The sequence below is a fragment of the Lissotriton helveticus genome, chromosome 6, assembly GCF_964261635.1.
Source record: "Lissotriton helveticus chromosome 6, aLisHel1.1, whole genome shotgun sequence".
Taxonomy (NCBI): Eukaryota; Metazoa; Chordata; class Amphibia; order Caudata; family Salamandridae; genus Lissotriton; species Lissotriton helveticus.
This window is the reverse complement of record NC_136067.1, coordinates 1,635,280,353-1,635,307,082: the sequence shown is the minus strand read 5'-3', so window position 1 is coordinate 1,635,307,082 and position 26,730 is coordinate 1,635,280,353. Positions and strand designations below refer to the sequence as shown.

At 47.5% G+C, this 26,730-nt stretch overlaps 1 protein-coding gene across 2 annotated transcripts in view; it reads left to right on the top strand.

The window, feature by feature from the left end:
- Positions 1 to 26,730, top strand: part of LOC144761845 (uncharacterized) — a 330,433-nt gene that overhangs the window by 271,791 nt on the left and 31,912 nt on the right. For both annotated transcript variants that reach the window (XM_078647073.1, XM_078647074.1), the window contains 2 exons: positions 12,119 to 12,166; positions 22,845 to 23,019. In XM_078647073.1, the coding sequence (XP_078503199.1) occupies positions 12,119 to 12,166; positions 22,845 to 23,019 (223 nt within the window). The remainder of the gene's footprint in view (positions 1 to 12,118; positions 12,167 to 22,844; positions 23,020 to 26,730) is intronic.

Here is a 26,730-nt window from a genome sequence, read left to right as displayed (position 1 = left end):
TGTGACTAATAAGTAAAAGGGAGTTTTTTGGTGGCGGTACGGTTAAGGCACTCACCCTGGTATGACAGGGCGTAAGCTCCCACCGGGGGGCTTAGAGGGGGAGGCCTTATAGTCACGCTCTGTAAGTAAAGGAAAGAGAAAACTGACAGAGTTCGTCAGTATAGTTATGTAGACAGGGAGTCAGTGAGAAGGAAGCTCCGCGTGTTACGATCAAGTGCCATTCGTTAGGGTGTCAAAAAAGCAGACAACACCTACTTTGACAAAGGTCTATCCCCATTGGAGACCTACTGTGCTCCGCTTCCCTGCTTGTCTCAGGAGGGAGTGAGATGGCGTTAGTAAAATACTCAGCTCACGACAAAGGGAAGGAGGCGTGGTCTAACGCGTCGTGCGTCGACCGTGCAACCGTCACATTTTGTGATTGGGTGAGGTGAGGGGGCTTGGCGTGGCGATCTCACCCACGGGATCGAGTATACGTGCGCTGTGATTGAAGTCCCGGTTGCTATGGTGTAGGAAGGAACACCTTCCATTTTGTTCTAGAGAGGACGCGGACATCGTTGTTTATGTGTAGAATGAATAAAGGTTTAAACCACTTGGATGCTATGGCATGTCAGCGATTTATGCTAGATTTCCATTGAAATGTATGGGCACTCCATGACGAGCTGACCTTGTCATTAGCATCCAATTAAAAATAAAAAATCTTAACACACTGGTGAAACAATCCGCACAAATAAAGTTATTCATTCCCTAAGGGAATAGTGTGGAAAATGTGGAAAATGAGTTTGTCAATGCATACCAGATACGGGAGGTCAGTGATTCCCTCCAATTGTATTGTGAGATGGAAAAATGTGCATTGTCTGTATTCCAGATAGTAGTAATACTTGTGAGTAATAGCAGTTATATTAAATGTGTCCAGGGGGGCAGGAACATTGAGCTCCATAGTAGGAGGTGGAGTACTATTCCCCTCTGGTAGCATTGTACTTGTGAGCGATGGACATTATGTTAGGAGTGCTTGCGGGGACAGAAGCGTTGGAACACTTATCTCCATAGTAGGAGGTGGAAGGAATAAGGTACTGCAGTGTTATTCCCCACAGGTAGCCACCCTTTTGTATTGCCTCTCTCATAATATTTTCTGACTTATTTTCTGTACGAGTGTGATGGAGTAAAGAGGTAGACACACCCCTATCCAAAGGAGGATGGTCAGTCATTTATCTGTTAATGTTGTTTAGATGATTCCACAGAATATCATCGTTGAGGCCTGTTTTGTATGTTTGTAAATGGTGGACCCATCTCTGTTCTTTGAGTAGAAGTGTATTTTGGACTCTGTTAAGTTTGTTTTTTCTATGATCATCCATTTTTTTCGGTCATTCTTCGTGTGGTTTGATTCCAGAAAGTGAGTTGTGTCATGTTTTTTTTTTTACAGCGAATGGTACTTCTATGTTTACTGATCCTGATTTTTCTTTTTCTTGTGGTCATGCCTATATATTTGAGATAACGAGGGCAAGTGTTCATATATATGACGTTAGTGCTATTGCAATTAGTATGGGTTCTTTGTTCCCATGGTGTTCTGAGCCCTATATCAATGCTTGTAGTATGTGTTGTGAACGGGCACACAGCGCAGCTGCCACACGGGAAATGGCCCATCACCCGTGGAAGATCCCATAGGGTGGTTTTTCTATTCGTTATGGTATTGCTGGCGTTGCTGTGTACCAGTCTATTTGGTATGCTGCTGTTTTTCTTGAGGGGTTTTTCAAAATCGAGTTTGTTGATGTTTTTTTTATCAGGTTAGATCCGGAGTTGTATGTTGTGACACATATGAGTTTCTGTGTTTTGGATTTCTTGGTTTTCTGAAGGAGGGTTTCTCTTGGCATATTGCCTACTCTTTTCTTGACTTTTTTTTATTATTTGTGTTGGGTACAGCCGGTCTTTGAGTTTCCTTGTCAATTTTTCTGCTTCTTTATTGTAATCCTCTTTTTTTGAGTAGTTGCCATTGATGCGCATAAACTGCCCTACTGGCAGGTTTTCTTTGAGGACCCTGGGATGCGCACTGTCAAAATGAAGAAGACTGTTGCGGTGGGTAGGTTTTGTGTATATAGTGATGTCCAAAGTCTTCATCCTTCAAGAGTAATGTTTACATCTAGGAATAACACCTGCTTGTTGTTATTTGCCAGGGTAAATTTCAAGAATGGGTTCCTGTTGTTGATCCATTCGTTAAATGGGTCAATGGGGGTGTTGTCATGTTGCCATATTACTAGGATGTCATCGATGTATCTGATCCATAGTCTTATTTTGTCGGCGTAGGGGTTGTTTGCCCAGCTGTTGTTGCCCTCGAACCATCCCATGTACAGACAGTCGATAGTAAGGGCAAAAGGCTTCCCATCGATGTTCCGTGCCATTGTAAGTAAAGGTTCTCCTAAAAGCTGAAGAAGTTCTCAGTCAAGGCTATTTGAGTCTTCCAGGCTGCCCCATTATGACCATGGCGGTCAGGCCGCGCTGGGACTACCTCAACCGCCAGGGTTCAGAGATCCCTTGCAGTGTTGCGGCAATATTGAGACCGAAATATGCATGGCGGGCCGTTGTGACCCAGCCAAGCATATTACTAGTTTCCTCTCCACCACACTTTTCATGGCGGTGTGACTGCCATGAAAAGTGTGGGGATGAGGAAACAAAGGAAGCCCTCCAGCACCCCCTTGTGCCTCACGCCTTGTGGATGGACACGGGAGCACACCATGTGCCCCTCTGTGCGCATGCACACCAGTACCTGCACAGCATGGACTGCAGCAGTACATGCCATGCAGGTACTTCCTTTGACATTCCCATTGCGGCCCTGGGAACGTCAAAGAACCGCCTGTCAGACAGGAGACTAATCTGATGGGTGGTTTGTACATGGGTTTGGCGATGAGGGGCGCTCCTGCCACCGAAACGCCAAGCTCATAATGAGACCCTTATATTGGAGTGGGAATAGTGAATCTATCTCTTTTAAAATCCAATGCCTTTTTCAATGTAGCTTAACTTGGAGTGGGAATAGAAAATGTAACCCCTTCAGTGTCTAATAACTTCCCCAATATAGCTTAGATTGGAGTCAGAATAGTAAATTTTAGGCCTGAAATGCCCAACAACTTTCCTAATGTCCCTTAGATCGGAATGAGAATAGCACATTTAAGTCCTTCAGTGTCCAACACTTTCTCCAATGTAGCTTACACGCTTCTACCCCCTTTAAAGTCCAACACCTTCCCAATGCAGGTAAATTGGTGTGGTAATAGTAAACCTACCTCTTTGAAAGGCCAACATCTTCCCCATAGGGTAACATTGGAATGGGAATTATAATGTTTACCCCTTTAGTCAAGTCAAAAGGCTTTATTTCGATAAAAAGGTTATCATAAAAGCAACACAAAAATCACAGTGCAACAATTAAAAGCAAACATGAACATTCGATAAAAATGTAACCTATTTAAAAAGTTGTCAAAACAATACAATAGGTAATGAATATGAAGGAAAATTTAAACAATCAATATTAACCTTTTAGTTCATTTGGTTTTTAGTTTTTCCAATTTGCAAAGCAGTTCATAAGAGAGTTCATTCAAACAGTGGATTAAAAATAAAATTAAACAGTCAATTTTAGCCTTTTAGCTCGAATGGACCAAGCCCATGATAAAAATTTGGCTATAGCACAAACGTAGGTTGCACGGCTGTCGGACATTAATATCCTGATTGCAGCCGCGTGGCTCCTAGTACCCAGCTGTCGACATAAGTTTTTGAGCCAAACCCTCCTGGGTATTGTATACTCTCTGCACTCAAACATAAGATGTGCCAATGACTCTGGTTTGTCTAGGCATGCAGGGCAAAGCTCTGTAATTTGTACACGAGATTTCCAGCGTGAAGTAAAAGAATAGAGGGGAAGAGTTCCTATTCTGAATCTGAAATACAAAGCCCTATCAAAAGGTTTTTCAATGATGTCAAGGTACACTTCCCGTTTAGGTTGATCTTTAAACTTCAGGAAGTCCTCCGTGAGTCTGCCCGTGGTGGTACTAGTGTTCCTCTGAGAAAGGATCCAGTCCCAATAGAGTTTCTTAAGAGCTAGCTTCGGGGGTGAGGTTCTATTTGCCCATGCTTCATTCAGGCCCAAATTTACTAGCAGCATCTTCATGTCCCTTAACCATTTAATTTTGTGCCACCCTGGTAGTGACATAATTTCTGCTAGGCCTTGCGCATATCTGCTGAGTTCCTCCACACGCCACAGGCGTGCCCATAGCAGTAGTGGACAAAATTTTGCGAGGTCATCAATTGGGCGGCAACCTAGATCCAACATTAGCGGAACTGTGGGAGTGCCTTGCGGGAGAGACATAATCGCTCTACAAAATTTCCTCTCTGATCCTGGCAAAGCGTCAGTAATGGATGACCCCCAAAGTTCGGCCCCATAGAGGGCAGAACTAACCCCTTTGGCCGAATAGATCTCAAGGACAGTAGCTATTGGTCTTATTATACAGGAGCGTTGTTCTTTCAGAAGAGCTCCTGTGATCCTTTTATGAGATAGCAGCATTTTGTCCAGGTGAGGGGTCCATTCCATTTTGTGAGAAAGGCGTATCCCAAGATAATCGAAGACTTCTACCCTCTCCAAGAGTTTACCCCTTTAATGTCCAACCCCTTCCCCAATGTGGCTAGCCTAGGATTGGCAATAGTAAATAAACTATCTTTAACGTGTATAAATTTCACTTTGTAGGTTATAATGTAGTGTTAATGCGTTGATACAAATAATGTTTAAACATTTTATACTGGGGGGGGTGTATCCAGAAGCTGAAGACTTCAGTTGAGCCACAGTAAAGCTTCTGCTGAATCCTCCAGGTCATCCGTGCTAATACAGCATGTACCACACCTTGGACACCGCCAGGCCGCTCTGATTGCCAGTTGCAGCTGACAGATTGGCAAGGCCCCTTCCCCTCCGGCGAGAGCCCGGGCAAGAGTGTCGGGCTGACGATCCCCCTGCAGCCTGATTTCGCTGTGTGCTGCAAGGCGAGAGAGGGAGAGTCTGCAGATGTTGTTGCAACACCACCATTGAGGCTCGACTGCTTGTGCTCCCTCCATCGTTGTGGAGGTGTGGCTGGCCGGCCAGAATTGTGACAGGTGCGGCCAACAGAGAGGGAGGTTTGGGGCAGGAGGGCTGAGCAGAGCCATGGCCCAGAGAGAGATAATCCAGGGAGCCTGCCCGGTCGGGAGGCATGTCCATCAAGCGGTGCGGCAGGGGTGCCAGAGAGACCTTTGCCCCTGGGGAGTTGTCCCTCTAGATGAGACATTATGGTAAAGGGACTGTGGCAATAGGTTCCAGGACACCACAGGGCTCGCAGGCCCAGTGGGTGTGCGGCTGTGTAGCTGTGGCTCACTCCTCCTCCCCTTGAGGATTGTAAACTCTCCAGCAGATGAACGGGGGACCCAGAGAATGGTGACTGATGTGTGGGAGGGTGTCTTGCTCCGAAGACGGCGCACTGCTGCAACGGCTTGTGCTTCTCTGTGTGGGAGGTAAAGCAGGCTGTGTGTGACTACAGTGGAGCAGCGAGTCCCTTGGAGGCGCGCGCTGTTGAGGACAGACCTAAACTCACCCCTACTGGATACCTGAGGGGGGTGGGGCACTGTCTCCTCCTGCACAGCCGCAGCACTTCAGACACTTAACATAGAGGTTGACAGAAAATCTCAGCGGGGCATTGTCCATGTCTGCTATACTTCAAGCTATATGTGAATCCCCAGATGCCCTGTAGGCTCGAATAGATTGGTTGGAGCGCAAGTGTTCCTCGTCCGCCAAGATCTGTGCAAAGTAATGGAGCATATGACAAAGGTGGAGACTAGGGCCTCATCCACTGAGTACGGCTGTGGAGCCCTGAAAGTGGACCTCGTTAAACTCCCCCAGCTAGAAAAGTACGCTGAAGACACGAAAGGCAGATCATGGCAAAATAACCTGCAGCTTGTGAGACTTCTGAAGGGCTTAGAGACACTTCTCTAAATGGTTCTGCACATGAGTCCCAGATGCCCAATCGTCTCCCTGCTTTGTCAATGAGCGGGCCCATAGGTTGCTTGCCCAGCGCTTGTTGCCGGGCACCCGCCTAGACTGGTGATTCTCCGGCTCCTTAATTATGTAAACAGAGACGCCATCCTGGAAGCGGCCCGCTACCAACAAACAATAACGTTACGTTGGAAACTAATAAAGTAATGATTTTTTTCAGACTATACACAATGAGTACAGCAACAAAGACAAAGCTTTGCAGCCGTGAAAATCAGGCTCAGAGCAATGCAGACACATGCTCATGTATACTGCGAGGCACAAGGCCATCTTCCAGGGAAAAGCTGACAATCTGGAAGAGGCATGGCACTGGGTGGAGGAGAAACCCCCCTAAAAAATAAACTGGCCGACAGTTGATTCACATTAGTGGACTCTTGGAGAATAGCCCTGCCTAAACAAGCCTGTTGGACAGGAAAGCTCAGACGAGCATGATCAGTGACCACCATACTAAATGGGCACAGGGAGTTCTCATTGTCAGAGGAGTACCACCGGCAGAAAAAAGGTCCAGCCCCACAGGGAGATGGTGAATACCATGGGACCTCTGGTACAGAGACCTGAGGGTGTGGACGAATTCACCCTCTGATTGCTGGCTTCCCCCGCTGACTAGCCAGAAGTGGATAGGAGGGAGAAATAGAGACCAACATGACGGAATGCTTACAGACTCAAAAGAGGCAATTGAGGTGGTGCAATTATGAAACATTGCTGAGTTCCGCATAGAAGCCATTGTCAGAGTATGTCGGTTAGATGTTTTGGTGGCCCATCCAGTATTGTTGCTGTGTGTTGGAATGAAATTTTGAGTTATTGGGTGACAGATACTTCAATTCTAGAAATCTGGGGTGGGGGAGTTACCTAGTGGGAAATATTTAAGGACCTGCAGCCGGGGGAGTTCAATGTTTTTTTTTGTTAACCCCACCCGAAGAGACACTTGGAGAGAAGGTCAAAGTAGACTTCCTGGGACATCAGGGCTCAGGGCCATACCTCGTTCCTCAGCTACGGCACTTCTTCCCGACTGAATCGGGAGACCCACCGCAGATGGTAATATATGGTGTAACTTACAATGGATGACACAGACCGACTCATACTATTATCCTGAAATGTTTATGGTTTGTTAAACAAGAGAGGGGTGGTCACACAGTATGTTTGGATTTTGCCCAGTAAATCGGTACTCAAGATAGCCTTTCAAATTTGTCTGTCTCAGCTATGGTTGGGTTCAGTCCTAAGATTACATCCCTTCGATAGAGCACCAGGTCATCTGCATATAATGATATATCATGATTTATATGTCATCAAAGAGGACTGATCTATTTATGTATGATACAGGACTCTGGACTGTATTGGAGGGGAAGACAGGAAAAACTTTTGATTTCCTTATAAAGCCCTCACCCACCAACCTAGTTGGAGGCATGCTTCATCATTGGGCCCACCCAGTGACACTGAATGTGTCCCGGGTGTGCTACAACGCCTGTGTTACAGCTGAGCGGGTATTTTGCTAAGTGTGCAGTGATAGTGAAGTGAGCGGGAAATTTAAAAACTATCCAGTGGTCCCAATACTCTTTTTAATATATACTTCCACTTTGACCTATTCAAGGATACTCAGATATCTCTACCTGATCCTATGTGGGCAACACCCTATTTTACATATAATTCTCAAAGGACCTCTGTCCATGTAAAGTTCTAGAATTGGAGTTCTAGTGTTAGTCTAATGTAATATTCATTTTTAGATGACTGCTAACTCCTTTAACCACAAAGATCCAAAGACAGAGGTCTTCTTCGTAGAGGCCAAAGGCATCCAAAACCAATGACTGTCAAACCTTTGCAACTTTTGGTCTCCAATTTGCTGGTGCAGAGAAAGTGTAAAATGTAGGGGCAGTCTGTCAGTCTGAGTTATCCATTCCTTCTGATTGGGGTAAAAGTCAGGAGTTGCTTTTTTCAGATTAGCAAGCTGAAGCTTAGCTCCATTCTTCCTTTTGTAGCAAAAGCCCATCATTACCCGGTTGTTGGTGCAGCAGTTAGTTCACTCCTGACTGTTGTTACACCCTCTCCTGCTGTCTACCAAAAAAATACATCTTAATGCAGCTGCTATTATCTCAACCACTCTTGTTGTTATACACCTCATTTCTAAGTGCTCTGGTTAAGCTATACATAAAGTGCCAATGACAATGAGATAAAAACCCTCCCATTTATTTTCATGTTGATGCTTAAACGATGCACACAGGAAGTAGGGTATCAGTCATGGCTGAGTATGAAATGGTTGGCATGGCTGTTTAAAATTCTATTGAGCAATCTACTTATATTTTATATTCAATAAATCTTCTCTAACATAGTGCCTTCACTTTTGGTAAATCTCTTCACTACTTTCTTTGCAAGACATCAGTGCACTGCATAAACAGTAGTCCGCACGGTATACATGGGTGCAAAATAATATTTTATGTATATACAATTGTAACAGGTGTAGGAAAGTACGATCTGATTTCATGGTCACCCCCATGTTTTGCTGGTGTCATGTTTTACTGACTAGTCTGACTGGGATCCTGCTAATCAGGAGCCCAGTCTCTGTGCTTCTTCCCTAAAGGGGACATGGTGAGTACTTAGGTGCACCCAAGATTGGCTACTGAAGTACCCTTGTAAGTCCCTAATATATGAAACTAAGGTACCCAGGGCATAGATACAGCATGGGTCCCCCATGGGTTGACGCATGTAGTATGCCACCCTTGGGAGACCACTGAAATTGTGACTACACGCCTGTCATTGCAGTTTGTCAGCTGATGCTTGCACCACTTACGACAGATATAAGATTCCTTATATCTGAGGTCACTACACTTAAAACCTATAAGTCACCCCTAAGGCAGACCTTCCAATCCTGAAGGCAGAGTGCTCAGTTATTGAGTGTGAGGGGACCCCTGCATGAGCAGGACACCCCTACGACCATCGGAGTCCATTCTCATGGGTTGTACGTGCTTCAGCCATTACGATATTTAGAGAGGTCATGCATCATTATGCCATGGCTATCTTTAAACTGGCTGTAACAAACCCTGTTGTGTTTGGTATCAAACATGTTGGACTCAACAGTGTTGGGATATGATTCCATGCACCGTTATGCTCCTCCGGGAGGCCCTCAGTAACAGTTTTCTAGACCTGGACAGCAAACTATTGCTATTACTGCTGATCTGGTGCGAAACTGGACAACGGACATGGGAGTATCCTCTCCACTGTCCAGCCGCTCCTGTGGGAGGGACCCCTGAATTGTCCCAACCCTTTCCTTAGGGTAGTTAAGGGATTACCTGTGGGTGGTTCCTTAGATTCATCATGGGACAAGAATCAGATACGAAACCACTTCATCTTCAACGGTTTGGGCACTTTGGACTTTGCTGGACTTCGCTTTGGGAACCGAGACTGCAACTGGGAAGACTCCTGCTGATCCTGGTTTTGTTGTCCTGCCATTCTTCTACGTTGTCTGTGCCAGTACTCCATATAGGTTCTTCTAAAGGCCTGTGGACATCCAAGACACCCAAAGGAATCTCCCTTGAAGTGAAGGAGTCACTTCCCTGCATATGCAGGCACCGCAATGAAGCTAACCGACCTTCGGTTCCTGAGCTCTTACGACTCCGAAAGGTTTAGAAACACAGATGGTGGTTCTGTAACTCCCTCGAGGCCTGCACTGTCTTCACAGCAATTTTGAAACCAGTATCCCTCGTCGGGACCGCGGGAGCAGTACCCCTGTGCACCGCGTCGACTTGCCATTGCTAAGGCTTGTTGACTCTCTTCACCAGAGATCCTCAGGCTCCAAGAAGCTCCAGCCTCAAGCATCTCCTGCATCCAAAATCTTCACCTGAACCACATCCCCTGCACTGTGGGCCTTCATCCTTAGGTGAGCGGCTCAAGGTCCTCTTTCAACTCCTGTGCCTTTGGCCCTTGGGTCCTCTTGAGGGCCTTCTTTGGCTCCAGTGGGCTCTCCTGCTTGCTAGGGGCCTGCTCTGACTTATCTGCTTGTGGTGGTCACTTGGACCTTGCAGGACCCGAAACTGCACCTTTTTCGACTACCACTTTGGTTGCCATTGCCAACGCTTGTTGGTGCCCCTGCCGGACACTTATCCCCTGGCTCTTGACATCCAACGTGGGACTGCTTGTGAATGGCTTCTGGTCTTCCACAGGGTTGCCTGGTCCGCACAGCGGCAAATTCAAGGGCACCGTCAGCTCACCTACAGCTCCAACATCGGAGGGCATTCGTCTTCCTTGCATCTTGGTCACTCCTGAGTGGCATAGAGTCTGCCCCCTCTGCTTGCAGGTACCCCTCATCTTGAATCCCCTTTTGATACTTATTCTACATTAGTGCAGTCAACGAGTCAGCCACTTCTGTTTTACAAAGGAAGTGTAAATTGCTGGTAATACTTGCTCTCATTACATACATGGCCTTTGTATACCTGACGTTTCTTACTCTCTCTGAGTGCAAAGACCATGTGACAGCTTTTAAGCACTCCTTATGTTTCCCTATATCATAAGAGGTTTCAGCAACATTATGATTTTTGGTCCTTTATTTTTTGCCCGGTGCACTTAAGGATAGACAGGCAGATTTAACAAAAAGTGACACATCTGTAGAGATGCGTCACTTTCCCTGCGCCACCTTGAGAAACCCTTGCGCCACCATGGATGCACCGTATTTACAATACGGCGCACCATGGCGCAAGGTTTGACAGATGCATCAAAAAATCTGACGCATCTGTTTGCGCAAAAGTCATGCATTCCTGAAGTCGTGTTGCAAACGCGACGCAACTCGAGAAATGCATGATGAGGCCTATCCTCATTGTGCTGCCTCACTCCTGCCGCCTGCTCCAAGCAGGTGCAAGGTTTTGAGGCAGTGGCGTCCTAGAAGTGCCGCAGTGAAATATTGTAGATTTCACTGCGTCACTTCTACAAGGCTTTTTTGCGTGGGAAATGCCCACCCTGCATATAATATACCTGACGCAAGTATAATGTGACACTGGGCTTTACAGCGTGATTCATCTCCCTAGATGTGTCACGTTGTAAATGGGACGAATTTTTACGTAGCCGCTGCGTCACAAAAAGTGACGTAGCAGTGGCACAAAAATGACGCAAGGGGCTTGTACATCTGCCCCATAATGTGGTGGATGAGCATTCACTATCTAGTTGCTTAATTCAATTCAATCTTTAAAATTCAGCATTTTGTCTTCCTGAAGATGAACGGATGTTTTCTTTTTGTGTCTGTTCAGGTTTTGCCTGTGGGACCTGCTGTCATAATATTAAATATTGGTAAACCTAAATTACTGCACACTTGGGAACCTAAAGTCTTGCGCCACTTGTTGTTTACAAATGAATATTAATTTTGTTACAGGTATGTATAGTGATTAAACACCTCCGTTTGGCTAATTGCTCACATCGATAGGGGTTGTATAGAAGGCCTCACTCTGTGGTCTTTGGTTCAAAAGCTTCTTTGGACCTTTTGCATCTTTAAAGAAAAGAGACCCCAATGTTAGTCTTAGCTTTTTCCTAATGCTCAACATTGGGAGCAAACACTGATCCTCCAGTGACCTCTGAATTATTCCATGTGCCAAGTAACAACTGAAACAACATTGAAGGGGTCCTCCGTGTATCACTCACTGTATGAATTAATTTGGGGAGGATGACTGCCTACCCTAGAAAGTCAATAACCATTGCTTTATTCATGAGTTAAGAAGCCTGTGTGATTTAGTAGCTTACTAGATTTTGATAATGATTAAGAAATGACTATTGCAATCTCCACTAAGCTTTAGTACAAGGTCATTTAGTTTTGCAGCTATGCAAATACTTTAACTTTGTTCAGCACCTATTTTACACTGTTGTGAAACCTCTTCATGGCTGGTTCTTTTGATCTTTTCTTCCATTACTTTTTCCATTTTCTATCATTTCTTTCCTTTCCTTCTTCCTGGGTCCATTACTGTATATTTTATACTCATTCACAACAGCAGACTTCATGATTCTAATCCCTTCCTTTCACTTCCATTGATTATCTGAAATTAGGGATGCACACGTAGTTCTCTGACCAATTCTTACGTTATATTTTTACTTATTTCACAGGATGCTTGTCTAGCTGAAATAGAAGACTTAAAAGCGTACACAGAAAAGGTATGGTGCATTTCCTCTTTAAGACATGTTTGGCAACTTCTATTTAAGTTTAATATCAGACATCATAGTCTTATTGCCCTCTCTCAACTTCCTCCTTTAATATTACATAAATATAGAAAAACATGCTGTGAGAGAACAATAAGGTTGGGTGTGTCAAGTCGTTGCTACACAAAGTTACGCTGCAATGCAACCATAACTTACTATGTTTAACTTTACTGATTACATCACAAATACTCAGTGGAGTGCTCTACCACTGCTTTGAATTTAAGTTAACAGGACAATACTAGTCTCTGACATGGATGATCCAAAGCAGGCCTCTGCTAAATGAGGGTTAAATGAACGTTAAAATAAGCAGCTTGCCAGAGATTTGATTGGAATTGATTGGTTCTACCTGTAGCCCCCATGTATAACCCCAATACTGGCATTCAGTTAAGAATGTAGGGATCTTGATGGATATTGGCATCCATAAATGTCAGTGCCCAAAATGTATTCTTCCAACACCTTCAAGTAAAGAAAATCCTTCCACTGACTCCCAAGGACACGAAAGCCCAGGTGCTTGACTATGGGAATGTTCTCTATTCTTGAAATGTCAATCAGCTGTCAATCAGTTTGAACAAACCCAAATCGCAGAGATGGGCCTCATTCTGGGATTATGAAAATGTGATAATATCTCAGCATGGTTATGATTAGTCCACTGGGAACAAGTTCAGGGAAGGATTTGGTTTAACTTCCTTGTGATCATCACTTAAAGCTATCTCTCTGACCAGAGCACATATAAATGATTATCTCTTCACATTCATATGAACATATGTGGCTCTCTGCAGTTAACAGGAGAGTTAGTTTGGTCCTCACTGGTGGGTGAAGGTCTACACATTGTGGGATCCTGTACAACCCATGCCCTGGTATCACCCGCTACACATCTGCAATGTATTTTTCAAATAATTTTGTCATTTCAGTTCTTCCATGTATTCACTTGCAAAGACAAAAATCCTTATAATATTGAATAAACAATATAAACTATTTTGAACAACAAACACCTCACACTGTATAAGCAATGCAACACACAGGCGTCCACAATATTTACTTATAAATTATTTATCATTTGTCATAAATATGCATATGGTGCTACAGCTTTTTATAAATTGAACACAAGAAGGAGATTTGTTCACCATTTTTTTACTATATCCAAATATATTTATTTATTTATAACATTTATGGAGTGCACTGTTACCTGAACGGTGTCCTGGCGCAGGAATGAAAGCTCCCCTCATCTTGCCTGAAACTTAATGAACGAAGAGCCATGTTTTCAGAGTTTTGCAGAAGGTCATCAAATCTGTAATCTGTCTGAGAGCCTAAGGGAGAGCATTCCAAGGCCTTGCTGCCCCCAAGACAAAGCTTCTGCCACCCCAGCGTGCTTTCCTTATCCGAGGGGTCACGATCAGCCCCAGGTTGGTTGACCTAAGATATCTGCCCAGCAGGTATCTATGAAAGTGCTGAGTCAGAAACGATGGGCCAAAACCACGAAGGGCCTTGAAAACTATGCACAAGGTTTTAAAAGAGATCCGTTTCTGAACTGGGAGCAAGTGCAGCTTCACCAATTCCTGGGAAATGGATGCAAACTTTGGAACGCCTGTAAGGAGACGAGCTGCTGCGTTTTGCAGGGCCTGTAGTTTGTTAAGAAGCCCCTGTTGGGCATTAAGAAAAAGGCTGTTGCAGTAATCAAGGCGAGATAAAACCAGGGCGGTCACCACTGTTTTCTTACACTCATCGGGTAAAAAAGGAAGGATCTTCCGGATTATTTTCAGTGTGAAATGAATGGAAGATGTCATTTTTTTTTTTAAATATGTTTTTAATGCAGATTTATAAACAAAACATTGAATTAGGCGACCTTCCCGCCCCTGAGCATCAAAAGACACAGTTCCAGAACTACATGTCACACAGCCATTCGGCCCACATCCCGGAGGCCGGGCGGTGTACTTGTCCAGTCCTTATATGATGTCCAGGAAGCCACCTCAGAGAGGTAGCCAGTCAACGACACAATTTGGTATCTGCTTTTCTTGTAACTCCAAAACAAACCTCCTCCCTTGTACCCCTATCCGAATACAGCCACCCACCAGTGGCGAGCAATACCATCAGCAACACAATCCGCACCTTGCAGTCACACTCCACAATCTCCCCGTTTGAGGAATCATAAACGTCCGTCGTGTACCAATCTAAGTGGCCACCGGAGCCCCGGTTTACGGGCGCGCTCCCTTTATCTATAACCAAGTCCCTCCGCAGCTGGTATCCCTCCACTTCCTGTATCGGATCCCTGCCAACCCTCCCACTGACCCTCCCCCCCAGCTGCTGCTGATGTGGGCAATAAGCACCTCCTAGCTCAAGACTTTGCTACCTAAGGGGTCCACCTATCTACTCCTTCATGTCCCATGGAGCCCCCTGCCCGGCTCATGCCTTAGACTTCCTCTTCTGTCAGATAGTCCTTTAGTGCCTGCACTATTGCCTCCCAGGCCCTCGCCAGTTCCAGACCCTTCTCATTTGCTGTCCGAGTGGCCTGCCTCAGCCTAACCTCACCCTCACACCTGGCCCATTTCTGCAGCTCATTCATCCACCTCCTGACTGAGGGGCCTTCCTTCGACTTCCAGTGCCATGTCATCTCCCTCTGGGCCAGGATAAGCCCGAGGTCAATAAATTTACTTGTGATTTTCGTTTTGGCCGTGTGGGGGAACCAGAGCAGCAGACATGTTGCCATGTCATATTCCACTTGTCGATCTGTAACCGCGTTGAGAAGCTCCCCTACATCCACCCAATACGTCCCTAATTGCCGGCACCCCCACATTAAATGGTCCAGCTCTACCTCCAGCGCCAAGCATCTCGGGCATGCCGCGTCCTGCACCTGGAAATACCTCCTTAGCTTCCCCGGGGTCAAATAGGCCCTGTGGAGAATAAAAAAATGCACCTGCTGAAAGCAGGCATTTCTGCACCCCTACCAAGTCCTTTCCAGAATCTGGCCCCAAACCGTGTCCGGTATGGTTTTCCCTATGCTCTCCTCCCATTTCTCTTTCAGGGCGGTAAGCGGCTCCAGCCCCTCTCTCAACATTCTAGAGTGGAGGCAAGTGACCGCCTTGATCGTACCCGCAGCCATTACCACATACTAACAGGCCATAGTCGTGTCGGGCTCCGCCAATCCCCTTCTCCAGTGTTTTTGCATTGCTGCCACTATCGCTGCATGCAACAGGTAACTCCCATCAGGTAGTCCAAACTGCTCCTGAAGTGCTCTAAAGGGGACCAAGACCCCATCAATATACAGGTCTCCCACCACCTAAAGGCCCAGGTCCTCCCAGTCCAATAAAGGAGACCAGTCTCCTCCATGTGGCAGCGCCGTCAGCATCCCCAAAGGGATCTCCGGTGCTTATGGGCGCGCTGCTTTCGCTCTCTTTAAGCTCCTATGCCAACACAGTTGCAGTGTCCTCTCCTCCATGGTCAAGCCTCTCAACTCTAGTTTCTGCTGCATGATATGTCTTTGAATGCCTGTCCCACTATCTTGATCCGGTCCCCTGAACTCCCTAGCAACATGTTGAGTTAGCACCTGTAACTGAGCCGCCAGGTAGTACAGCTCAAGGTCAGGGACCGCCATCCCCCCTTCAAACTTGGGCCTCATTAGTGTGTTCAGCGCCACCCTACGCCTCCCATGGCCCCATGGCCCCAGTGAAAGTCAATAATCAACGTCCTCAGTTCCTTAAAAAACGGCTGGGGGATCCACACCGGCAATGTGCGAAAGTAGTAGAGCAGCCTTGGCAAGGCCACCATCTTTATCAGTGCCACCCGGCCCTGTACCGAAAGTGGGAGAGACGCCCAGAAAGTCATGCAGCCCCTCAAGGCCCTAATGCAACGTCCCACATTACCTTCCAGCAAATCCAGAGCCTCGTGATATATGTGGACCCCTGAATAAGTAAAGCAAGTACCTTCCCATACAACATCCACCGTTAGTGGCGGGTAAGGCACATCCTTCCGCAGCGGAAAAACACACGTTTTGTTCCAATTTACCTTAAGGCCCGACAATTTCCCAAAGCATGATAACATCGCAACTGCACCTTCCAGCACCACTCCCGTATCTCCAAGTACAGCAGCAAATCGTCCGCATACAATGATATGTGGTGAAGCCTACCACCATTACCAATCCCATTGTACATCAGCCCCGTCCGCGCCTGGGCCGCCAGCGGCTCCACCGCTAATGCGAATAGCAGAGGAGACAGCGAGCATCCCTGTCTCGTCCCTCTATGCACCTGATAATCAGAGGATATCACAGATCCCAGTCTCACCCTAGCCGTCGCAGAAGAGTAGAGAACTCTCGTCCAGCGGCCGAATCGTTCACCTAAGCCAAATTTCTCCAGTACTCTATCAAGGTACACCCATTCCAGGCTATCGAAGGCTTTCTCGATATCAACCGTCAACACCGCTGGTTTTTGCTCTGGTTCCAGTTGGCTCTCCAACACTCGTATCAAACGGCGAATATTAACGGAGGTGTTCCTAGTGGGAATGAACCCCGCCTGGTCCGTGTGTATGAGAGTCGTCATGTACGGCAACAGTCTGGTGGCCAATATGCGACTTAGGATTTTATAGTCCACCGTCAGCATAGACAGCGGTCTATATGACGTAACATCTGTAGCCTCTCTGACAGGTTTCAGCAGCGGGACCACCAGCGCCTCCCTCATTGATCGGGGCAGGCATCCCTTCTCCAGGGCTTCGGAGTATACTTCCAGCAGCTTGGGTGCCAAAACATCTGTATATTTAGCATAGAATTCAATCGGTAGACCATCAACCCCCGGCGTCTTGTTCCTAGCCATCTGTTTAATGGCTACCCTAATCTCTGATATCGTACTGTTACCTCCCAAGTCCTTCGCAGTACCTTCATCTAGCACCGGGAGCCGAACGCCCGCCAGGTAAGTCCCAATCTCATAAGCGCCGGCCTCCAACTGACTTTCATATAAAGTCGAATAATAATTCAAGAAGCACGACTGGATTTCGGGCTGCGAGTAAACCACCTCTCCCGTCACCCCTCTTATACTCATGATTGGGCTCCCCCTAGGCTCTGGGTTTATCCAGTTTCGCTAGCAGCGTAGCCACCTTGTCCCTTTCCGCATGTACCTTGGTGGCATATAGCTTATAATCATAACACTGCAATCGTTCCGTTTCCGTTGCAACCAACTCCCTCGCTTCCTGTACCTTGGCTTGCAATTCCGGACGTTCAGGCCTTTGCTGTTCTAAGTCCCTCAGTACACCCTCCGCTTTCTCCAAATCAGCCAGGACAGTCATTCTCACATTTGAAAACCTCCCCATGCATAGGCCCCTCACCACCACTTTCATAGCATCCCATTCTACTAACCTAGATGTGGCCGTACCCTCATTCTCGCCAAAATAATGCTCAATGCCCTGGCGGACAGTATCGCTGAACACCAGGTCCTCCAGGGTGTCAGGCCGCAACCTCCATGTGGGGACCGCTGATCTCACTCGCTGCCATTGAACAGCTACCAACAGGGGATTATGATCTGAGATGGTCCTAGCTAAATACTCTGTATACGTTATCATGGCGGCCAACGGACCACTGCACAATATAGAATCTATCCGCACATGTAGAGCGTGTAGTGCCGAGAAAAACGAGTAGTCCCTAGAATCAGGATGTTGCTCTCGCCACACATCAATAAGGCCCCACTTCTCCTGCCAATCCTTCCTGTATGTAGCCAATCTGCGCACCGGGGAGTCTGCCAGTGGCGGGTGCGATCTATCTAGCAGTACCTCTGTAATGGAGTTAAAGTCCCCCCCCCAGTATTATGGGACCGGCCAGAAAATGAGCCAACGAACCAGATAGCCCTTCAAGAAAGCGAGCCTGATCCGTGTTGGGGGCGTACACACTGCATAAAACCACATCACGGCCGTACAACCTTCCCTCTACCGCTACATATCGACCTTCAGGGTCTACCACATGGTTCGTGGCCTGAAAAGGGACTCCCGCTCTTACCCACACCAACGCTCCCCTTGCAAACGCCGAATAGGATGTGCCAAATACCTGGCCATGCCATCTCCTTTGTAAGGCAATGCATTCCTGTTTGGTTAAATGGGTCTCTTGCAACAGCGCTATCTGGATACCATGCCTCACCAGATATGCATGCACCTTATAGCGCCGTGACATAGTCCGAAGACCGCGGACGTTCCATGTTAGACATTTCAAATCAGGTAATGCCCCCATTGTAGGCAACATTCAACCACCTCATCAGTATCCCCTGACCGCCCACATCATTGCAGCTCAACCCCTCAGCCAAAACCCCCTCACAAACACCCACAAAAACTCCCACATCCCTCCCCCCCCAGAACAGGACCTAATAACACATCATCAGTCCCCATCCAAACGTCAAATATAATCCCCAACCTTCTATTCTGTAGTAGCCACTACAGATGGCCTTAAGGGCAATGGGAGGGCGACCCAGGGCCAACCGGGGGCAGACCAAGCCCCCACCCCACGCCCATGATCCCATATAATAGACCATCACAGTACCTTCTGCCCTGCGGGGCACCAGGGTCGACAATCCCAACATAGTTAGTTAGCTTGGACCCCATCCGAAATCATCACTCATTAAAGAGTCCATCAGCCGTTTGGGGGGTGACTAGCGGTCCATCGGCGCCGTCCACGTCCGAGATGTCTCCCCCAGACTGCCTTTCCTCTTCGTCAGACTCTGATCCCACCAATTGCTCTTCTCGTAGCGAGCCCGTTATCACTGCAGTTGCTGCCAGAGCCCCCTTCTAGTCCGCCGCCATTTGAGCATCCTGCATTGCCCTCTTAAATTTGTTTTGCTTGCGAATGCGGTGTGACTTTCGTACCTGGGTAGGTTTCTGCCTGTCTCTCTCTCCTCTACCTACGCGGTCCGTCCCAGCACTGTACGATTCAAGCCAGGTCCAAGCTTCATCGGGAGTCTGAAAAAAAAGGGTCGAACCATCCAGGATCACTCGCAGCTTAGCTGGAAAGAGTAAGGAATACTGTATCCCCTCATCTCTCAGTTCTTTTTTCACAGCTAAATAAGAGGCTCTACGCTTTTGGACCTCCTGTGTGTAGTCCGGAAAGATCGTCACCGGGCTGTTATCCACCTGGAAAGGACCTGTCGAACGCGCTCTTTGTATTAGCAGGTCCCTGTCCTTGAAGTGTAGTACCTTTACCACCGCCGGCCTTGGTGGGCGGCCCTGCAAAGGCGGCCGAGCTGGATCCCTATGCGCCCGTTCCAAAGAGAAGAAGGGGGATAGGCCCTCCGGGGCCACAACTGTCTTGAACCAATTCTCCATATAAGCGACTGCGTCATTTCCTTCAGCTTTTTCCGGCAGGCCTACTACCCGTACGTTGTTCCGCCTATTGCGGCTTTCGGAATGTTCAGCCCTCTTTTCTAGTGTTGCCAAGTGACCGAGTATATCAGTTAGTTTATGCTCCGCTGTCACCACCGCCGGCTTGAGTTCCTGAAGCAGTAGCTCATTTTCTTTCACTCTATCCGCTAGCTTAGCGTGATCCGCCCTCAAGAGGCCTAGTACCGTGGCGACTTGTGCAATATCTTGATGTAGAGACTCCTTAGTCGCTGTTATGGCTTCCAGTATCCCATCCAACCTTTTGTTCAGTCTTTGCTCCTGCGCCGATCCTCCTAGATCGGTCGGAGCTTTGCAGCCTGTCACCAGCTCTTTCGCCTGGTCCTGCCCCTGTGTCACTTTCAGGTCTCGGCCATTTGCGGCCATCTTAATCACCAAAATCACCGTTTCCGTTAACTGTCCAAACAGTTCACCGGCCCTCAGTCCGATTACCAGAACGGTAGTTCTCCAAGTATATTTCCACGGCAACCCTGCCCGCTCCTTAACTCGCAAGTATCACGTCAGGGGACTAAATCGTCTGCAAGTCACAGCCTCTCCCTCAGCTCCACCCACGGAAGGGCGATCTCTCAGGTTTCCTGGGTCCCCGTGAGGCAGGCCGTACCCCTGTCTTAGCAATCAGCTCTGTGCTTCTACCTTGGTTTCTCTGCTACAGCGCTATTACTACCATCGGGATTCAGCAGTGGGTGTAGGCGCATTCAATTCGGGGGGCTCCGCATCCGTGTCCAGAATGGCTGTGCACAATCAGTCGCGTCCTCCTCCGAGGGAGCAACGAGCACGTCTAGAAGCTCTCCATCACACTCTAGCAGGGAGTCAGTGGCTCATTCGCCGTCTTTTATGTGGCTGGCCCCCTCCGTGTGCCCTCCTCACTCCCCAGATGCAATGTTCGAGCAGGGCCCAGTATAGTAGCACTATGGTAGCTATGCAATGGCGGGAGTGCCGGTTAGGTGTGTTAGTACCAGTAATGAAGTGCTCGTCGTCGCCCAGGGAGCTGCTCCGTGTGGTCCCGGAGTGCCGCCCCTCCTCTCCGAACGATCTATCTGCAACGTCACTCGGTCTGATCACGCTCCTCCAAAGTGTCGTTCCAAGCCGCTGACCTCGTTATCAGGCGTCGGCCCGTTCCACAGCGCTCACCGGGGTATGTCTGTCATCGTCTCATCTTCATGCCGCTTGATAAGCACTCCCGTGATCCGCTGCCCTGCCCAGGGGTGAGAGGATTTATCGGGGCTTCGGTGCGGTGCTCCCGACCCCCTATTAGTTCGGAGTGGCGGTTCCAGTCGATCCCACACCCGTGCACTCCCTAGGACGGTGCTCTTCTGCGCAATCCCTCTTCAGCCATCCGTAGTCGGGCCGTCTCGGGCTGCATTCTGAGAACGATGCCTTCCTCTCACGGCCGCCATCCGAGGTAGCAGAGGTCGTAGCAGCAATCGCAGTTCCTTGAGGTTGCGGGGAGCCCACTCTATTCTAGACTCGCCTGTCGGCCTCTGCGTAGTGTGGATCCCACTCCGCTCGCCCTTTCAGCCGTTTTCTTCTGCTATTCTCCCCTCCTGGTATTCCGCACCTCTCCTCTCATTCCCTTTGACTCGGGGCTGCCGCCATCTTGTATGCAGACCACAACACCTCCAACGCCGAAATCTGCTCTCCTCACGCCTTCCGGCTTTACGCTTCTTCGAAAGTGTGCTCCTTAGCTACCCCCGGTGTCCCGAGCAGAGCGCCCGCACCGCGAGCGGCACTTAGGCGAGGTTTATCAGGAGAAATAGCGGGATCGGGCACGGAGCTGCAGACTCACGTCTGCCATCCCCATCGGCATCCAAGCCACGCCCCCCCCTGAATGGAAGATGTCATTGCATTGATTTGAGGCCTGAAGGTGAGCTTATCATCAATCAGAACCCCTAGGTTCTTGACCTTGGTGACTGGAATGGGGAGGTAGACCCATCCCTTCAGGCCACCAGCTTGGGCTCCAAAAGTTATCACTGGAGCCAAAAAGTAAGACTTCGGTTTTGGCCGAGTTTAACTTTAAGCAGTTCCTGGCCATCCAGTTGCTAACTGCTGACATGCACTCTTGGAATTTACTGCCTGCGCCTTCCTCTCTACCTGGTAGCAGTGATACCACAATCTGCGTATCATCCGCATATGATGTAAGCTCAAACCCATACGATCGAATGACTGGGGCCAATGAGGAAGCATAAATATTGAAAAGGGTGGGACTTAGGGAGGATCCCTGGGGAACCCCGCAGGGTAGCACGAATGGTTTATATTGCTTGTAATGGATCTGATAGGCCTATACTTAATTCGCAGAAAGCGCTAAGGTGCTCTTCCAACACAACTAGTTTGAACATCCATCCAACTCTTTCCAAATCTGAAAAAAGGGTTTGATACAATGCTTGATTTTTAAAAAAAATCCATAATACTTTCTGAATAAGCAGTCAGTGTAAATATAATTAGCAGGTGACTGCCTTGAGAAAGCTGGGTATATTTTCTGCCAACCCTTCTTTCAATTCAGTCTGATTCAAACCATATTCACCCCAGAAAACACTTACCACACTGGGGAAACTATCTCGACTGGTTTTGAAAGCATGTTATTATTATTATCTTACGTATTTTAAAGCATAGCATGTTCTTTTTTGCGCCTTAAAGATACTCATGCATACCTCATTAATGTCTTGCTGCAGTCAGCTCTGTCAATCAGATGTGATTTTGGGATGACCACTGAAACTTTAAATTCTGCCAGGAGCTCAACCCTACCAACCTTATATTTTAAGCACCTAAACGCAAAGCTTCTTTTAGATGCTTTGTACATAAAGGGGACCATTTCTGGTGTGAGTTTGCTGCCTGTCTTCCTTCCAGAATGGTGAGACTGGCCTGGACTAGAACTCCTCCAGGAAGGGACTCTAGTCCAATCTTCTCTCTTAAACTCCCCAAAGCCTCCCTTCTCCTCTCTTCCTGTCTGAGAAACCATTTAATAACTCACAAAATGGCTGCTAAGTCCCCTCAATATTGTGACCAATCATGTGCAGCTCTGACCAAATAGATATTTCATGCCAAAGGACCCATCCCACTCAGTCAGAAAACCTCTGTGATATCCCAAGTCATATCTCTTTGTCATATAATTAAATAGATAATAACTCAAATACAAACCTGCATCTACATTTAAAGCAATATTGCACACTATCTGTATTGTGTAAATAAAACTAGTGCAAGCTTTTGTCTGATACTTATTTTAATAACAAATGCATTAAGCATGCCTTCTCTCATGTTTATTATGGATTTGTCTTTGCAGATGAGAGAAGAGAACAATTTGCTTCTAGACAGAATACACACTTTTGAGCAGGACCTGGCAAAAGCAACCCTTTGCACCAGTCTTCCTTCAAATACATATGCTGTTCCACCAAATACAGAAATGCTGGTCATTTCTCACCAGGTCTCTCAGCAAAGCACCTATTCTTTTGGGACAGGTAAGTACATTCTTTTATAGTTTTACTGTACTTACAAAAAATACATTACCAGACAGATGCATTTTACCACCCACCATTCCACTACAGCTCTGTTACTTCATTGTTTGGGCATAGTGATTAGTTCCAGGTGAATGTGGTTTAGCTACTACCACATCAAGCATTTTGTTAAATGTATCATTAAAATTTTAAGATCTTTGAGTAGGTAAAATTATTTTATTTAACCCTAACGTTGTCAACCATGTAAATTCTCAATACAGCGTCATGAGCCCAGAACGTGATTGATAAATCTAAACTCTAAAACCTGAAATAGATTTGTTCTTGTATACACATTCACTGTCAACAAGCCACTTGTTAGACTCGGGATCCCTGGTTGGCTGAGGTAGGTACCTTAGGCCAAGTAGGGACCCGCGTTCCAAAGTCAGGGAAAGGAAGGTCACCCTCTCGGTAGCTTGGCACAAGCAGCCAGGCTTATCTTCAAGGCAAATGTGTAAAGTATTCGCAACCACGCTCACAATAATCCAATGATGACACCACAAGTAGACTCCACACACGTTTTATAAAACGAGTATAAACTTTATGTAAAAAGATACACGATAAGACCACACAATATAAAACCAACATATGAGGTTGTGTAATATGTCTCCTGGCCGGTTGTTAGGCCAGCCAGCCCTTGTAAGTTCTGGCGATATCAATGAGCACTTCTAAACATTCTCCTATACTCCTAATATCATGTTATACAATTCGTAATGCTAGAATCAGGCACTTTGCAATGTAAAAATATGCGTAACGTAGCAATCAGACACTCTGCAATGAAAAGAATGCAATGCGCAACGCAACAATCAGACACTTTGTAAGGCGAAATAATGCAATGCGCGATACAACCACCAGATATGCCGTTCTGCATAAATAAGGCAATGCGTATACACTAATCAGGTAATTTGTTATGCAGGAATAATGCAATGCGCAGTACGCTAATAAGGTAGTTCGTTATACAGAAACAAGGCAATGTTTCATACGATAATCAGGTAGTTCGTTATACAGAAATGATGCAATGTGTAATACATCTGTCAGGTACTCCATTCTACAGAAATGGAATACTACGTAGTACACTCAGGCCGCGATCACCGGGCCTCAGACCGTGTCTCCGCCTCTCCTCTGACCGGCAGTCAGCCTCTCACAGTTGCCCCCAATCACACTACGATTTAATCATAAAGTGCAGCTTAGCACTCGGGTCCCTATACCGCCACTCCCTTAGCAATACGGGCTGTAACACGAGCCAAAGCAGAGGCTCGCGCTGCCAACATGAGAGAGAGGCCAAGAGCGCCTCCCTCCAAGGCCGCGCCCCAGTAGTCGACACACGTTACCGGGGGGGCGCAAACCCACTCTTCTCTCCTCGTCCAGCGGCTGGGCCTCCAATTCAGCTTTGTGAAATGACAACGGCGGCTCGGCCGTCAACTCAGCTCCTCTGGGACTGCCGGTCCGGGCCGCTTTACTTACGAAGATCTCAGGCTGCCCCAAAGCACGCGCACACAGCGCCGCTGAGTCTTCCTTCAATCCGGGTGCACGATCACTGGGCAGTCCAACACACAGGTCTCAGGCTACACGAATGTAATGCACACAGCGTCGCTGAGACTCACTTTACTCCGGTGCACACAATAACACGGCAAATCCTTACGAAAGTCTCCTGGTGCACAACGCACCCGCACACAGCGGCGACGAGACTCACTTGGATTCTGGTGCACACGATAACAAGGCAAATCCTCATGAAAGTCTCCCGGTGCACAACACACCCGCACACAGCGTCAACGAGAATCACTTGGAATCCGGTGCACACAATAACAAGGCAAATCCTCACGAAGTTATCACGGTGCGCAACGCACCCGCACACAGCGGCGAGGAGACTCACTTGGATTCCGGTGCACACGATCACTGGACAATCCTCACAACAGAGTTCAGGCTGCACAAAGCACACACACACAGCGTCGCTGATCCTTGCTTGGATTCCAGGTGCCCCCGATCACAGGCCGATCCTCCTGAAGGTCTCACAGTGCACAATGCACACACTCACAGTGTCGATGAGACTCACTTGGACTCTAGGCACCCACGATCACAGGGCAGTTCTTACGAGGATCTCAGACCACAACAGGCACGCTCACACAGCGCTGCTGAGACTCTCCTGGAAACTTTTGTGTTCCTGTGTTTCCGAACAGGGAGCCAGCTCCTCCGGCCCTTGGGGATAAGTTACTTCAGGACACAGCACAGAGCAAAATCCTTCAAGCAGGGAGACACAGCACACAGCAAAGTCCCTTTAGCCTTTCCTTGGTTAACACCTTGGTTGCTGAAGATATTCCTCTGCTGTGCTGGGCCATAGTGTAAATGGGTGTGGTCATGACGAGCTGAGCTCGTCATGAGCACCTTAGAGGTACACCTCATGACGAGCTGAGCTCGTCATGAGCATCGAAGAGGCTAAAACAGCAAACTGCAGGCCAGTCCCAGAACACACAGCAAGGGTCAGTCCTATCCTTCAGTGTACTCAGTTGTTTCTTGCTTGGCAAAGGTCCTCTTGACCACGAAGTAGCTCCAGTCTTGTTCTCACTTGATGAAGCTTGCATAGTTATACCCCTCAATGGCTTTGAAGTTTTTATGTTTCAGGGGGCACTGACCCCTGTTCAAACCAGTTCCGGGTGCCTCCCTGCCAATGACACCTTTCTTCCTTTGATTAGAAAGGGTCTGGATTCTTAATCACTCAGCAGGAGATGAGCCAATTGTTTTATAGCAGCAACCCAGGCCTCTTCACCTCTAGGGGCTCCTCCTCCCCCTACACTCCAGATGCAGGTCAGCCTGTTGCTGTCTCACCTCCTTCCCTGGGTCAAGACATTCCCCAGATCCTATCGCTTTCAAATCCAGACAGTCAATCCACAGCCAGGCCGAGACACACAGAAATGTTAGAGCACAAAAACTCAGCCACTTCTAAAAAAGTGGCTTCTGAACACACAATGCAAAAACCACCTACATTGTGAGTTCAGCATACTAAACTTCACCTTTCCATCTTAAGCCTTTGGGAAGATAGACTGGAAAACATATTACACAGCCTTCCCATTCTATCCTATGGGCAAGATGGCCTTTCGACAGTGAAAAACTAAATGGACATTATTTCACTGTCAGGACATGACACATACCTTAGTGCATGTCCCACCTTTCACATGCACTACATCCTGCCCAGGGGGGTACCCTGGACCTACCATAGGGGTGTCTGATGTACATAGAAAGGAAAGGGTATGGTCTGGCAAGTGAATAAACTTGACAGAACAACATGGCAGTTTAATAACCTGCGCGCAGGCCCTGCAATGCAGACCTGAGTTCCCTTTTTAAGGCTACTTGTGTGGGTGGCACAAATAGTGCTGCAGGCCCACTAGTAGCAGTTACATTACTAGCCCTGGCACACATAGTGCACTTTACTAGGGACTTTACTCAGTAAGGCAAACATACCAATCATGGAAACCAATTACCATTACACTTTATACAGGGAACACTTACACGTTGACACTGTTTAGCAGTGGCAAAGTCTCCAAAGCATCTGAGTTGGCAACACCATGTCAGAAAAAAAGGTCGAGGGGGAAAGAAAAATATTTAGGGACTTTAGCCAAAAAGGGCCAAGTCCTACACCACTTATGGAAGTAGCCCAGTTTCGCCCCAGGGCCTATTGACAGT